The sequence below is a fragment of the Carassius carassius genome, chromosome 43 (assembly GCF_963082965.1).
Source record: "Carassius carassius chromosome 43, fCarCar2.1, whole genome shotgun sequence".
NCBI lineage: Eukaryota > Metazoa > Chordata > Actinopteri > Cypriniformes > Cyprinidae > Carassius > Carassius carassius.
This window is the reverse complement of record NC_081797.1, coordinates 4195824-4211798: the sequence shown is the minus strand read 5'-3', so window position 1 is coordinate 4211798 and position 15975 is coordinate 4195824. Positions and strand designations below refer to the sequence as shown.

At 37.8% G+C, this 15975-nt stretch overlaps 1 protein-coding gene and 1 pseudogene across 2 annotated transcripts; one reads left to right on the top strand and one right to left on the bottom strand.

Moving 5' to 3' along the window:
- Positions 1-4821: 4821 nt before the first annotated feature.
- LOC132124856 (von Willebrand factor A domain-containing protein 5A-like) lies at positions 4822-7528 on the bottom strand (annotated as a pseudogene).
- A 1075-nt stretch (positions 7529-8603) lies between these two features.
- On the top strand, positions 8604-15100 carry LOC132124857 (brain aromatase). 2 transcript variants are annotated; one of them, XM_059535996.1, is made up of 10 exons: positions 8604-8738; positions 10026-10199; positions 10276-10426; positions 11058-11212; positions 11311-11487; positions 12439-12553; positions 12780-12891; positions 12974-13136; positions 13436-13677; positions 14546-15100. In XM_059535996.1, the coding sequence occupies exons 2-10, from the start codon at positions 10058-10060 to the stop codon at positions 14819-14821; spliced, it is 1533 nt and encodes a 510-aa protein (XP_059391979.1). In that variant the 5' UTR covers positions 8604-8738; positions 10026-10057; the 3' UTR covers positions 14822-15100. The 2 variants fall into 2 exon arrangements, with proteins under 2 accessions (XP_059391979.1, XP_059391978.1); XM_059535995.1 differs by lacking the exons at positions 8604-8738; positions 10026-10199; positions 10276-10426 and having other exon boundaries at positions 10609-11212; positions 12974-13141; positions 13441-13677.
- The last annotated feature ends 875 nt before the right edge of the window (positions 15101-15975 follow it).

Below are 15975 nucleotides of genomic sequence, written 5' to 3'. Positions count from 1 at the left end.
TCTGTAAATATAATGCAAGACCTACATAAAAAACCTGAAAGTCAGTTTATTTTATTTGTATCTTTACTCTATTGTATTTATTTGTGCTGTTGCTTGTAGTTAGAATATTCTTAATAATATATATTATATATTATAATATATATATATATATATATATATTGAAAGTATAGTTTTTCCATAAACATAGCACATACAACGGTAACGAAACCATGACTCTAAAACCGTGAAACAAACCGAACTGTGAAAAAGTTTAACTGTTCCACCCTTATATTTACATAATCAAATTAATTTGGCAGACAGACACTTTTATTCAAAGCAACTTACAATAGATAAAATCTCTAAAAAAAAATAATAATAATAATAATAATATATATATATATATATATATATATATATATATATATATATATATATATATATATATACGACGAAGGAAGCAACAGTAGCGCTAGTGCTGTTAGTGCTCCTGCTGTTGAACAAGAGAGGGTGGACAGTTCAGCTTTTGATTCAGAACAGGAACCTTCAAGTAAAGTTTAAGTTATAAGCAAAACTAAACATGCTGGCTATACTCTTAGAAAAATATGTGCTTTTATGATTTATAAGGTCATCAGTAGTAGGACTGTGATCATTGGGACATACAATTGATGGCTGCATAATTAATATAGATTATTAAAAGTGCTTATTTCATTTTGCAGAGAAACTCAGTGTGCCGAGTGAGAGAGAGGGGGATTAAGGGAAAGATGATAGAGACAGTGAATGCCTTGATACTTCTTGATACTTCATTTGATTATTTTACCCGTCCACAGTCTAAGGATTTTGATTTATTATTTAAGTATCACCCAATTCAAACAACTGAAAGAGTCAAAGAGTTTAGCAGTCTGGTGGACACATGAATTGGGTGGTGGTGACTGCAACAACAGAGGTGGCCTGGGGTGGAGTCAAATTCCCGGCCTGATTTACTGTCCCAGTCCGCCACTGGTCGTATCCCTAACTGTCTAACACATTTACACCACCACTGACTGCCTATCTTCACCGCTGGAGATACTAATTATCCCGAGCGGCCGCCTAGCGTTTCCTCATCAGTGAGAGCTCGCGGAATCTCTCTCGAATAGTACTCAACCCATCCTTAAATAATCATCATCTCCTCCAACATCAGCTGTACACTTTAATTTAATTAAGCCACAACAATGCAATCAAATTAAGGGGCGTGTACGTTAATAACACCTAAATTCCAATTATTTCCTTCTCATTACAGTATACTACAGTATTTATTACAGTTCACTATAGTTCATACTCCAGTATGCTGTAGCTTTCATTAAAGTGTTGTAAATACTATAATATAGACAGTATAATACAATTTACTATAGTATATTTCAAAAACACTATAGTATTTACTATAAATTACTACATAATTTTTTTTCATGTTATACTTTAGAAACATTTCTATAACAGTTCGGGTTCGGGTACCCGTAAATTTGGCTGAAACGGGTGAAAAATATCCAACTGTGTCGGATACGGGTGCGGTGCGGGTCGGGTCGGGTCGGGTCGGACACAGGGGAAACACGGGTCTAAACACGGGTTCAAAACAGTCACGTGCAAACGTAAAAATAGGCCTACGTTCCACTTTTTAAAAAATCACAACCGCGCGAATGGCTGCATGAGTCATTAGTTAACAGATGTAAAAGATCAGCCAGCTGTTTTTTTTTTTGTTGTCGTTTTTGTTTTCCGTTTATACGTTTATATATATATATATATATATATATATATATATATATATATATATATATATATATATATATATATACAGAATCTGAATTAAAATGTGTTTTATTTAAGCCTATTTAAAAATTTGTGTCATAAAATTATATCGCGCATACAGCTCAACTAACGTGATCGTTATAAAGGCAACCTGGTGTTTAAACAACAATACACTTCCACTTGCATGTATTTGACAATCGGAATATCAGATATTTCATTCCATAGCTAACACATTTGTGAATATGGGCCTAATCTAGGCTATCCATGTCACAGTGTCTGGTTTGTGTTCCCTGGGTAACCACTAGATGTCCACATTCCCCATGATCTCTGTCCTCTCATTGCACTCAGCTGTCACTAATCATTAATCATTGCACTCAGCCCGTTCCCCATTAGCGTTTATCATTTCCCTGTGTATTTATACCCTGTCTATCTTAGTATGTGTCACGGAGTCCTTGTAGTTATCACGTCTTATTCTAAGTCTTGTTCTTGCCCATGTGTTTGTGTCTGTTTATGTTCATTGGCTATTTTGGTTTTGACCCTTGCCTGGACTGATTACGATTTGGATTATCCCAATAAAAAGCATACCTGCACTTGGATCTCTCTCCCTGTGTTTTCTGGACCGTGATTGTGACAGAAAGACTCCGTCACACACGAGATCCAGCAGTATGTCTTCTGATGTTTCTTCCCCAGCCACCGAGCGGGAGAGAAGGAACCAGTTCGAGGGAACCCATCTGGTCGTTTTTTGCGGGACCAGGGGAGGTCAACGAGGAGTGAGTGGTTGAGAGGAGGCTCAGCATCGCTCTCCACCATGGCCCCCCTTCGACCCGGGGCTCGTGTGGGACGGATCAGAGCCGCCGTCTCACCATGGCGGATGGAGAAGGGAGAGGAAGCGCACGTCCGCCGAGCCAGCGCCACTGCACAAGATGGCCGCCAGCCCAGCGCCACGAGGCAAGATGGAAGCCAGCCCAGCTCTCATCTCGGCTGATCTACCAGAATCTTTCCTCGCCTCTGCGGGACTTCCAGAGCCTCGTCACTTCTCAGTTGGACTCTCTGAGCGCCCGACTGATCCTGTCGTGGCCACGGAGGCTACCCTTAATTGTTCATGTTCTCTGTTTCAGACTTGCCCAACCAGACTTACTCTCCTGTCAGTCCGATCCCACTGTGGTGGTCTTCGGCACCTCCCAGGGGGCTTCCGTCCCGACCAGATGGTTGTGGTGGTCTTCTGCTCCGCCCTGGGGGGCTTCGGTCTCAACCACACGGACGTGGTGGTCTTCTGCTCCGCCCTGGGGGGCTTCGGTCTCAACCACATGGACGTGGTGGTCTTCTGCTCCGCCCGTCTTATATTTAATATGAGGGAAATAGACATGCATGCATGCGTGACACAAAAAATATTTAACTTTCAGGTAGCAAAATATTTTTTAGTAATTCTGTCAATTGGGAAGTCGTGGCCTAATGGTTAGAGTCGAACTGGCAATATAAAGGTTGTGAGTTTGAGTCTCGGGCCGGCAGGAATTGTAGGTGGGGGGAGTGCATGTACAGTTCTCTCTCCACCTTCAATACCATGACTTAGGTGCCCTTTAGCAAGGCACCGAACCCCCAAACTGCTCCCTGGGCACCACAGCATAAATGGCACTGCTCTGTGTGTGTGCACTTCGGATGGGTTAAATGCAGAGCACAAATTCTGAGTATGGGTCACCATACATGGCTGAATGTCACGTCACTTTCACTTTTTTCACTTACACTAAGGTTATTACATTGTCTGCTATATATTTGCTTCTTATTTATTAAATACGGGCAATTGACATTATTATTATTATTTATTATGAGAGTAATTGACACAGACTAGAACTTTAATGTTTCACCAAATTCAGCTCAGATCTTCAGACTCGTCTGACTCGTGTTGCTGTATAACTGGCCAGACTTACCTTCCCAAGAAATCCTATTTTGTTTTATTTTATCAATTTAACTATATTTATTTCCACTTCACTGTTATCCAAGGAGACAGAACTATTTGCACTGTTTTTATTTGGGACAATATTAATACAATACTATAACCTAGAAATAATTTAATTTAACTGGCCAGACTTACCTTCCCAAGAAATCCTATTTTATTTTATTTCATAAATTTAACTATTTATTTCCACTTCACTGTTATCCAAGGAGACATAACTATTTGCACTGTTTTTATCAGTGGGACAATATTTATACAATACTATAAACTAGAAATAATTTGCAGGTCTCAGCAGCACGAATTATGTGCCCAGCTACATCTGATTCAAATATTATGCTAATTAACAGTGAGCGGTGGTTTCAGACATTACAGTGCTTCACTCGCACTTACTCTTATTCTGCCTGAAAGAATGAAAAGACCGAGCTGAAGCTGGAGCGATTCGACCAATCAGATGAAAGCAGCGTTTCAGCGCCGCCCACAAGTGCGAATGAAATGTTGAAGCCATAAACCGAAATGATCAAAACGTACACGGGCCAACTGTCTTGTCCATGTTCTCTCACTTGAATCCTCTTCTTGAGATTTGAGTCTCTGACCTTCTGCAAGCCCCGCCTTGTTCCCTCCATTGACATGGCGGGAGGGGGCGGACACGTGATCGGCTCGGAATGCAGTTTCAATGTGCACATTGAATTTTGCTACATTCATTGCGGGACACTGAATGAAAATGCAATCGTAAGTGTCTTGACTGTGAGTGTTAATGCATTTAAGAAAAATAGCATTTAAATGATCATTTTGCCACAGTTTTTGCTTGAACATGTTAGACATATCTAATCATTTCTGTAATACATTTTCATTTTAATTTTGCAACTTATAAAGCGTTAAAATTAGTATTCATTTTACATATTAAAACTGGTGTATGAAATGGCAAATGAAAATTATGTAATTTAATTTTCATTTTGCACCAAACGTTGCACAAATGTATTGGAAAATGTAAATGTAAATACAGAAAAGCATTGTCATTTTACATATTGCATTGTCATTTTGCATATTCCAAATTAAATAATGCTAGCCATATGCTTCCATACACTAAAGAAGGTAGAGCTTTTTTGCATTTGGCTCCCAAACTCTGGAATAGCCTTCCTAATAATGTTCGGGGTTCAGACACACTCTCTCTGTTTAAATCTAGATTAAAAACACATCTCTTTGGCCAAGCATTGGAATAATGCATCTCATAATTTGTGACTGCAGTTGTATCTGATCAAATGCGCATTCTTATTCTTTAGCTTGGGTTAAACTAATTAATTTTACTTTGTTGGAACAGCAGCTACGCTAATGATGTCTCTATTTGTTTCTCTGTTTTGCCACGTAACTAGGATTTACACAAGCTCCAGTCTGGATCCAGAACACCTGAGAAGAGATGATGTCATCCCCTCAAAGGACCTCAGATGTTGCTAACCCTGAAACAACATACAGAACTAACAAATATTGCTACTTACTATGCAGTCACATAATAATTGCTGCTAATAGTGCTCATCGTCTGGTTGACTATGTCTTGTATAAATTTTTCTGAAAATTCCTGTCATTTGCACATAAACTGATCACCACTTATAAGCTACTACTAAATATTGTAGAAACACAATTTTCTGTAAAGTTGCTTTGCAATGATTTGTATCGTAAAAAGCGCTATACAAAGAAACTTGAATTGAATTGAATTGTGTAATGTGCATGTGTGTTCAAAGTAGTTTTGTAGTTTGACAATGACTCACTTCCTGTTAAGACAAGCTGTACATAATGTCATTAATTACAATAAAAAATTCAGATGCACAGTGAGGTGTTGTACCTGTCTGGGGTGATCACTGTAACAGGGCTGACTGTAGATGTGTTTTAGAGGCTGTAATATCTCTGTGCCGCCCATGTCTGCTTTTATTTCCTTCACTCTCTTCAAAGCCTGATCCATTGTGTCCTGATTATACTCAACACTCTGACTGCAAAGACAAAGAAAACATCTCATCTCCTCTGACACATTTCAATACTGAATATCTATGAATGAAGATCTAGTTACTAACGGGAAGAAGGACTCAAAATCAGAGCCAAATCCATAGATATTGAAGTAGCATCCCATGGGCAGACTCTTCAAAAGTAACAGCAGAGTGTCCTACAGAGAGACATGGACAGATATTCAAGTGTGTTTCATCTGAATATACGTCAACAGAGTCAAAAGCACAAATTAAATCTTACCTTTGTGCTTTCTATGCGCATCTGTGCTTCTTTCCCTTGATGCATCATGCTGCCCATACTGCCTGATCTGTCAATCACAAAAACAAACTCGCCTTGAGATGCCAATGATGACATCACTTCCTCTGGGAACTCTGGGTACAAACTTATCATGACCACTATATCCCTCATCAGAGAACCTGAAAAATAGAGAAATAGTCAGTGAAATATGGGTCATTCATTCCCGTAATCCCAGTGATCTGCAGGTCTTACCTGGCGGGGCAGTGGTCACTCCTGCCTCCACTACAGCAGAGGGCTGATGGGTATCACAAACAGCTCAACGTCCTTATCAAACATGTGACCAGGACTCAGATTCACCTGCACACACACACATACAACACATGCATAAAACCGCTCTGCTCACACATCCAGATAAACACATGAAGACACACATGAAGACACACAGTACCGTGGCCTGAGTATGATCAGAGTGGAGGAACACTAGAGGATCCAGAGTGCAGTTGGACTCTAGTTTGGAGATGGGCTTTGGAGAGCTCACATGAACACTGAGAGTCAGCGTGTAGGGAACAGCTCCGGATGAAATCTCTGAGACTATGCCAGCAGCTGAACCTGACACAAACACACACACACACACACACACACAGAGTGTCAAAATCAGCTTCTCTGCTCTTATAAAGTGTGTGTCAGAGCTGCTGTGGTACCTACTGGTGTGTATCAGGGGTTGAGTACAGCCGGCAGACAGAAGCGCAGCGAGTGGTCGTCCTGCACAGCGAGCTCGGTGACGTAGATGATGGTGACAGTAGCGTTCTGACCCGCCGACAGACACCCGACACTCAGTCTGAACACATCAGGACTCTCTGCGCTCTTTTCCAACAGAAACGCCTGTTGACCTGAACTCACAGCGTCATCATACTGATCCCTCGCCTGCAGGATACAGTTTTGTTACGTGATGTACAGTATAAATATATGCAACTGAGCTGCAGTTTGTTTTTGGACTCACGGTTTCTCTGTCCTGCACCTCTGCCACAATCTCCTGCTCTCCGATCTTGGCACTGAAGTGGCAGAAAGCAGCATCAGCAGGCAGAGGGAAGACGAACAAGGCCTCCAGGGGGCGCTCTTCCTCATTCACATACTGCAGAGTGGAGGAGACTGTGGCTACATGATCCTGAACCAGAACCTCCACTGAGATGCTCTTCAGAGGCACTGAGACACAAACCAACACAACAACATCACAAACCAACAGAACATTACAAATGCGACTCAAAAACAGTAGAACAACATTACAAATGAACCTCATATAGCTCTATGATAAAAAGAGCACGTTAAACTTTCTGTATTTTCATAAAAACACGTAGATATATAATTAAGATTCACTAGTTTATGATTAACATCCTTTCGGATAAAATCTACATTCATTATATAGTAATACCCTCCTTATATAAAGGCCTAATGACCAACTTCCCGTTGGTAAAAAAAAACATCACAGCTCTTCCAAAGGGTTTAATTTGAAAAAGCAGGTGACAGTCACATTAAACTGGCTCATATTTCTCAGTCAGATATGACTCTCATTGTTCTAAATTCTCACACACCATTAAAGATTTACCTACTTCAAAAGTGATCGAAAGTGAAAATCACTTAACAAATCTGCTGCCTTTTAATCTGCAGTTGTCTGCTAATGTGTTTCCTCATGAGATGTTTTAGGGCCTATAAAACGTTATGATTATCTGATAAATGTAGGAATTATCTTTATTATTATTATTAATAATTTTCATAATTTTCTATATTTCGACTTTAACCTCATAATATTTCGACTTTATTCTCGAAATATTACGACTTTATTCTCGAAATATTATGACTTTAATCACGTAATCTTTGATTTTTCTTTTCAATGCTGCACTAAAACACCATTGTAAAAAACGCTGTCGTAAACGACTTAAAAATTGACCCCTGCAGAAGCCAGCACTGTTCCGCTCAGGTTTCTCTAAGCAGCTTGCAAATATATGGCTGATTCTTCCATTCTAGTTATTTAAGAAACTTTTTATTCAAGTTCTACCTCAATTAGGCTACTAGCCTTTCCTATCTTTTGCACAATAAATGTCTGAACATACTACACTTATCTGAACATATCTGAACTTCCCACAAAATTTAACTAAAAAACATTGTAACTAATCAAAAATTAAGTAATTTTATTCAAAACATTACACAAGAATCTTCAATTAACGTGTCACTGCAAGTAAACAGCATAACAAAGTGTATTATGAGTGCTTTAGGAAGTGGAATGAACGCTCAAATTTCTTAGGCCACATTATTTCCCTCCTTCACATCTTTGGTACATAAAAGCTCATTCACTTCTGCAGTTCTGGGTCAGTCTGACCTGTCTTTATTAAAGGACCCTCAGAGAATGAATGACAGCGGATTTGGAACCAAGACAAAGGTCAATAAACCCCTGAAAAATAACAAGAGGGGGGATACAATGTGTTTCGCATTAAAGAGCTAACAGCATCCCACACTGACCATTATGTGTGTGTTTTTCTGGAAAGTATGAAAGCCTGCTCTACTTTGGTCCATCATTGTTTCATTGTTCTGGTCTGTTCTGCTTTGGGATTTCAATGACACTTTACAAGGAAAATGGGTGTATCGTGGCAACCGGGATTATAAAGCACTTTAAAAAAGGGAAAGACTATATATTGGGCTAAAACATCAGCTAATGTACTTCAGATTGATGGGAGCATGTAAACGACAAGTCTGAGCTACTGAACGGCACATTTAAAAATGAAGCGGATGCAGATCTAAAGAGGTGAGTGTGTTTGTTAAATTACTCCGGTGGACGTCAATACATTCAGTCGATGCTAAGCTGAAAAATTAGAGGCTGGGCTTTAATGATCTTTACACGATAATGACTTTTTTTAAACTCATCCAAGGACATGAAGAATGCTTTTATGAAGTACTTCAGGTTCTGAAAGTTGACCGTTTACTTTGTTGTGCCACAAATGCATGACTTTCTTATTTGTAGATATTTAGAAGAATGTAAAAGCATGTAGCATGTTAAGTTTTAAAAAAGCATCACAGAATTATCACAAATATAGTCCATACAAGACTCATGACAGCAGACGAGAATGTCATTCAGTTGCATTGATGTCAAACAAGGAACATTATGTCTTTACCCCTGTTATAACTGATAAACTACTATTGTTCTGTTAATATTTTGAATTAACAAATGTTTTTCTTTGACTTAAAATTGCTTTAAAGTTTTGATATTTTAATGTCATTTATTTTAAATGTCTATATAGTTTTTTTTATTAATTTTTATTTGTTTTAGTTTATTCAGTCATTTTAGCATTTAGTGTTAATTTAAATAAACATGAGTAATTTTGCCTTGGCAACTGGCTTAAAATAAACTTATATAAACCACCGAATATAAATTAAAAAAGGTAATTGCAACTATTTATCTCACAATTCTGACTTTTCCTTGCAATTGCGTATTTACAATTTTATTGTGAGTTATATCACACTTGTGAGATAGAGTATATATTTGCAATTATAAGAAAATGTCTGAATTGTGAGATATAAACTTGCAATTGTGAGAAAAAAAAATCAGAATTGCAAGTTTTTATCTCAAAATTCGGAAATGTTCTCACAATTAAATTTTCTCAGTGTGTATCCTGCAAATCCGACTTTATAACTCACAACTTTGAGTTTACATCTTGCAATTCTGAGAGAAAAGTTCCGAATTTTGAGATTTAATATATTTCGTTTTAGTTAGTGATAATGGGTGTGTTCATGTGCAAATTAGAGTGATCAAGTGATTAAAACGAAAATACCCAACATGCCATGTTTTGGCCAAATTCTTAAATAAATACAAGATGGCAGATAAAGCAAGAGAATTCGATTTTATAATTATACTTCATTCGGTATCAATAAAAATAGTTTAATTTACTAGTCAAAAATATTTCATATTTCCATTCAAAAGTTGCCATTCATTTTTATATTAGAATATTACATAATTATCACAATGCTAACAGCAAACTCCATTGCAGTTTTACAATGCTGATTCCAACATTTTAAGGTACTTCTTTATATTTAGGTGCACAAGGAGTGTCTTCAGATGATGTGGTGATGGAGCAGGTCCTCAAGGGCACGGTAAACTTCGCCGCAGCGTTGCAGGTAACATTGATGGCATTGACAGGGACGTTAATGCTGATCCTCCTGCACAGAATATTTACAGCCAAGAATTGGAGGAACCAATCAGGTGTCCCAGGTGAGTTCAAACCAATCAGATTTACTGGGAACAACCTACCGACCAGTCATGCTGGTTGTGTTGTCATGTTTTTCAGGTCCAGGTTGGTTGTTGGGTCTCGGCCCGATCATGAGCTACAGTAGGTTCCTGTGGATGGGGATTGGCTCCGCATGCAACTACTACAATGAAAAATATGGCAGCATTGCTCGGGTCTGGATCAACGGAGAAGAGACCTTTATACTTAGCAAGCAAGTTCTCAAAAACATGAACGTCATTCACTCAGCTAAAAGGGAACGTTCTCAGAATGTTCTGGCAAGGTTCTCACAATGTTATGAACAAATGTTCTTCGAGTAATAATTGATTCAAAAGTTTTCGTTCTAACTCAAATTAATGTTAAAAAAACAGCCACTTGAACAAAATTGTTTGAAAAGTAACTGATTTACAAATGTAAACATTTTAAAACCTTAAAACAACTACAGTACATTAAAGTGTAGCCAACAATAGAGGTTCTCTGCAAATTAATTTTTTTCCGCTCTTACACAAAGATCCCAATTACGTTGATTTCTATTGAAATGAATGGATTTCTTACGTGAGAAATTATTGAACAACCGTCAATGTCACCACAGTTTAACTGATAATGTAATTTGTTGTTGATTATCCTTATTATGGATTATTATAAATTTTACTGAATAGCTGTTGTAGATCAAGTAATTACATGGTTAAGAAAGGTGCTCAAGAGCGCCCCCGAAGGCCAAAACTTGATTTTTAGTACAGTCTGCAGTCCATAAAACCTTATTATGTCATTAACTGTTGACTCAAATGATGAATGCAACACCTGAGGGCAAAATTTTTTATGTGAAAAATGTAAAACTGTTTCAGGTCCTCTGCCGTGTATCATGTTCTGAAGAGCAATAATTACACTGGGAGGTTTGCCAGTAAAAAAGGTCTGCAGTGCATTGGTATGTTTGAACAAGGCATTATCTTCAACAGCAACATGGTGTTGTGGAAGAAAGTGCGTACATATTTCACCAAAGGTGGGTGTTATTCACTGAAACTGGTCTCAGAACTGTTCATACACACATTGATCAGAATCTATTGTGTGTGTGTGTGTGTGTGTGTGTGTGTACACTAGCTCTTACAGGACCAGGTCTCCAGAAATCAGTAGATGTGTGTGTCAGCGCGACCAACAAACAGCTTAATGTCCTGCAGGAGTTCACAGACCACTCGGGACATGTGGATGTACTCAATCTTCTGCGCTGTATCGTTGTGGATGTTTCCAATAGACTCTTCCTAAGAATCCCTCTCAATGGTCAGACTGCAATACAAACACTCTTGAAAATATATGGTTCATTTGATCTGATTGATTCAATTGGACCACAAAACAAGTCATAAGTGTCAATTTTTCGAAATTGAGATTTATACATCATCTGAAAGCTGATGCGCTTGCCATTGATGTATGGTTTATTAGGATCGGACAGTATTAGGCCAAGATACAACTATTTGAAAATCTGAAATCTGAGGGTGCAAACAACAACAACAACAAAAAATCAAAATACTGAGAAAATCTAATTTGTCCAAATGAATTCTTAGCAATGCATATTAATAAATTAAGTTTTGATATATTTATTATAGGAAATTAACAAAATATCTTCATGGAACATGATCTTTACTTAATATCCTAATGATTTTCGTCCCATACAATACTTTTTTGGCTATTGCTAAAAATATACCCCAGTGACTTAAGACTGGTTTTGTGCTCCAGGGTCACATATATAAACAAAAGAAAAGGCTGGATGGGTTCTGATAGGTGTTGGGGGAAGTTACTTTTAAAAGTAATACATTACAATATTGTGTCATAATTACATTATAATTGTGTCACTTTTTGGCACAATTGGTACTTTTTATGGAATTACATGCATTTATGGCATTACTTTCTGTCACTTTTAGTAAAGAATAACCCAAAGGTTAGTATATTTTTGGCAACTGTAAAGGCCTTTTCACAACTAAAGTGAAATTAATAAACTTCAGGCTGAAGGAAGTGTCAATGAATAAATGGGAAAAGAAAGTAACTTATTTGAAAAATTAACTAGTTACTTGAAAAAAGTAATCTGATTGTACTTATATTGATACTTAATATGGTACTTGTAATGTGTTCCCCCAACACTGCTTCCGATACATTTTAAATGACCTTAGCCAGTTGTAAATTAGAATTTTTCAAGGTAAGCATACAATCCTCATTCGTTATGCTTGTTCAATACAGAGAAAGACTTGCTGATAAAGATCCACCGGTATTTCAGTGCCTGGCAGGCGGTTCTCATACAGCCAGACGTTTTCTTCAGACTAAACTTTGTGTACAAAAAATACCACCTGGCAGCGTGAGTCCACCTCATTCTTTATCATTTGTATGAACTGTAGATTTTTTTTAACTAATAACCAAAAAGACTCTCTTTGACGTGTAGAAGTAAAAGCCGTTTTTGCCACTGTACCTTTAAGGATTATGCAAAATACCTCTACTTTGATTGGTGAAGTCTAATTTAGTGGCATAAATTCAGAAATCACTAAAAGCTCTATGAACACCGCTTAAGAAGTTTTTTCTTGCAGAAAAGAGCTGCAGGATGAAATGGGAAAGCTTGTGGAGCAAAAGCGACAGGCCATCAATAACATGGAGAAGCTGGATGAGACTGACTTCGCAACGGAGCTGATATTTGCTCAGGTGTGTAAACACTTACTCTATTTATTTGCCATCTCCTGTATTAAAGCAATACAACATGTTAACTTACTGCATGTGTCTGCAGAACCACGATGAGCTGTCTGTAGACGACGTGAGGCAGTGTGTGCTGGAGATGGTGATCGCTGCTCCAGACACTCTTTCCATCAGTCTGTTCTTCATGCTTCTCCTGCTGAAGCAAAACTCTGTCGTGGAGGAGCAGATCGTCCAGGAGATACAGTCTCAGATAGGCATGGTTAAACATTTACAAGACATTTTTAACATCTGAAACTGAATGGATAATCTTTAAGGTGGTCAACATGGTGATAGGAGCATCGTAGCTAGTTTGAAAAAGTGGTTTACCAGCTCAAATTAGCCATGACCAAGATGGTCTACCAAGTCAGTCTTGGCCCCAACAACTAGTAGTCCAATCTAGATCAAGTGGACCAGCCAATGTCCAAGAAGGACTGGCTAGAAATCATCAGAAACTGGTTTAACTCAATTTCCCATTACCTTTTGTATGCAAAAAATGTCTTTCTTTTCCTCTCAGGCGAGCGGGATGTAGAGTCGGCCGACCTGCAGAAACTGAACGTTCTTGAGCGCTTTATCAAAGAGTCTTTGAGGTTCCATCCGGTGGTGGACTTCATCATGAGACGGGCTCTGGAGGACGACGAGATCGATGGCTACCAAGTGGCGAAGGGGACGAACCTCATCCTGAACATCGGACGCATGCACAAGTTTGAGTTCTTCCAAAAACCCAACGAATTCAACTTGGAGAACTTTGAGAACGCCGTAAGTACTGGGACAACCACACACGTAAGTTCAAATACAACCCTACAAACCTGGATGTAAAGCGTTTTTTTCTTAAATTTGACTCATAAATTGGTACATTTGTAGATTTTATACCAATTGTTCATTTTCTTTTACAAATTTCCAAATACTGTATACATCTTCCCAATAACTGAATAATCAATATTGACCTGTTAAACTAGAGAATTGGCATTTTCTGAATAAAAAGAAAAAATATGAGTGAATTCTAAAACTTTCAATAAAGTACTGTGGTATTACAGTGATTCTAGACATGGTACTGGGACTTCTAATACCATAATATTTTTAATTAACCCATTTAATACAAACTTTGAGATCACTGTAAATACTGGGACAATCAGACATATAAGATCAAAAAGGCCATACAAACCTGTATGACTCATAAATTGGTACTAGATAATTGTAGATTTTATATCAATTATTCATCTTTTATAAATGTCCAAATATATTATACATCTTACCAATAACTGAATAATCAATACTGACCTGTTAGAAATAGAGATTTAGCATTTCTAAATGGAAATAGGAAAAAATACTTTGGTATTACTATGTTTTTGGACTCGCTCTAGTAATACCATGTTTTTGTGTATATACCATTTCAATATCACGTTGTTGTTTTTACTTACCACAGTGATGGTATACCTTATACCTTGTGATGTCATGAGACTTCATATGAATATGGTATCATACTGTATAGTATCATTATGAGGACCATTTTCTGTACCATGTAAATTCCATAACATTCTTTGAAAAAAACACAATGGTAGTTTATTACCATCCGCTATCATCACTTTGCCACCATAATATTGTAAGCGTAATGCTTTCCTCTCAGGTTCCCAGTCGTTACTTCCAGCCGTTCGGCTGTGGCCCGCGGGCCTGCGTCGGGAAGCACATAGCCATGGTGATGACGAAGGCCATCCTGGTGACCCTGTTGTCGAGGTTCACGGTTTGTCCTCGTCACGGCTGCACAGTCCGCACCATCAAGCAGACCAACAATCTCTCCATGCAGCCGGTGGAAGAGGATCCCGACTGCCTGGCCATGCGCTTCATTCCACGAGCTCAGAATATCTGCGGAGACCCACACCTGGACGAAAAAACACAGGAATAGAAACCTTTAAAGTCATTTCCTTTCACTTACAAATTTTCAGTGGGCTTTCTATGTCAAGACTGCTTTCTTTTTTGACTTACTATACACAAACTGTTGAACTTACCTCAAACTCAATGACGCATACCAGTCAGCCTGTGATATATATACATCCCCAACCAAAACACAGACATATCATCACTTGGTGAACTTTTAAAGGGATAGTTCATCCAAAAATGACAGTTCTTTCATTAATTACTCATTCTCATGTCGTTCCAAACCCGTAATACCTTTGTTCACTTTCTGACCCTCCAAAGACAGCAATGCAACTGACACTTTCAAGTAACAGAAACATAGTAAGGACATTGTTAAAATAGTTGTTGGTATTGTTTTCTTTGCACACAAAATTCTCGTAGCTTCATAAAATGATGGTTGAACCACTGTTGTCACATGGACTATTTAAACGATACTGCATTTCTGTGCATTGATCGTGTTAGCAAAAATGATCTTAATCTGTGTTTTGAAGATGAACGAAGGTCTTATGGGTTTGGAACGACATAAGGGTGAGTAATTAATGACAGAATTGTCATTTTTGGATGAACTATCCATTTAATGTTTCGAACTCACCTAAAAAAAAAAAAAAGTTTGTAGTTTATGCTGACACAAGGGCAATGACAACAAAAATTGTCACATGTATTAATCTAATCTGAAATACTACTAAAGTGACTATTTGCTGTAGTCTAAGATCTTAAGTGCTGCAAATTAACCAACTAGTAAGTTAACATTAAATGACATCCAAAACCCATTTTACTTCCACAATGTGACGTTTTTAAATTACATTTAGTGAGAAAGAACTTTATTTACTGGAATTGACTGTAATGTGAAAAGTGAATGATGGCTACCAGAATGGAGATGAAAAATGAGTGATGTCTTGGTGATGTCAATCAAAAAAGGATGAATGATGCTTAAGAAGTGAAGCAAGCCGTTACATTTTTATGAAAGATAACGAAGACAAACATTTTCTTTGGAATAATGTGCACTTTTAAAAAAGTAAATGGGGTCTTTTTTCATTTCATGTTTTATAAAAATAATCTACACTAGTCTGTTTGAGGTTGACTGTATTACGTAGTTGAAAGAATATTTAATAGAATAAATACTATAAATATTTACTAGACACT

Coding starts and splice junctions, on each gene's coding strand:
- LOC132124857 (XM_059535996.1), top strand. CDS start 10,058: ATGGAGCAGGTCCTCAAGGGCACGGTAAACTTCGCCGCAGCGTTGCAG. Junction 10,200..10,275: donor GAACCAATCAGGTGTCCCAG/GTGAGTTCAAAC, acceptor CATGTTTTTCAG/GTCCAGGTTGGTTGTTGGGT. Junction 12,892..12,973: donor CGGAGCTGATATTTGCTCAG/GTGTGTAAACAC, acceptor ATGTGTCTGCAG/AACCACGATGAGCTGTCTGT.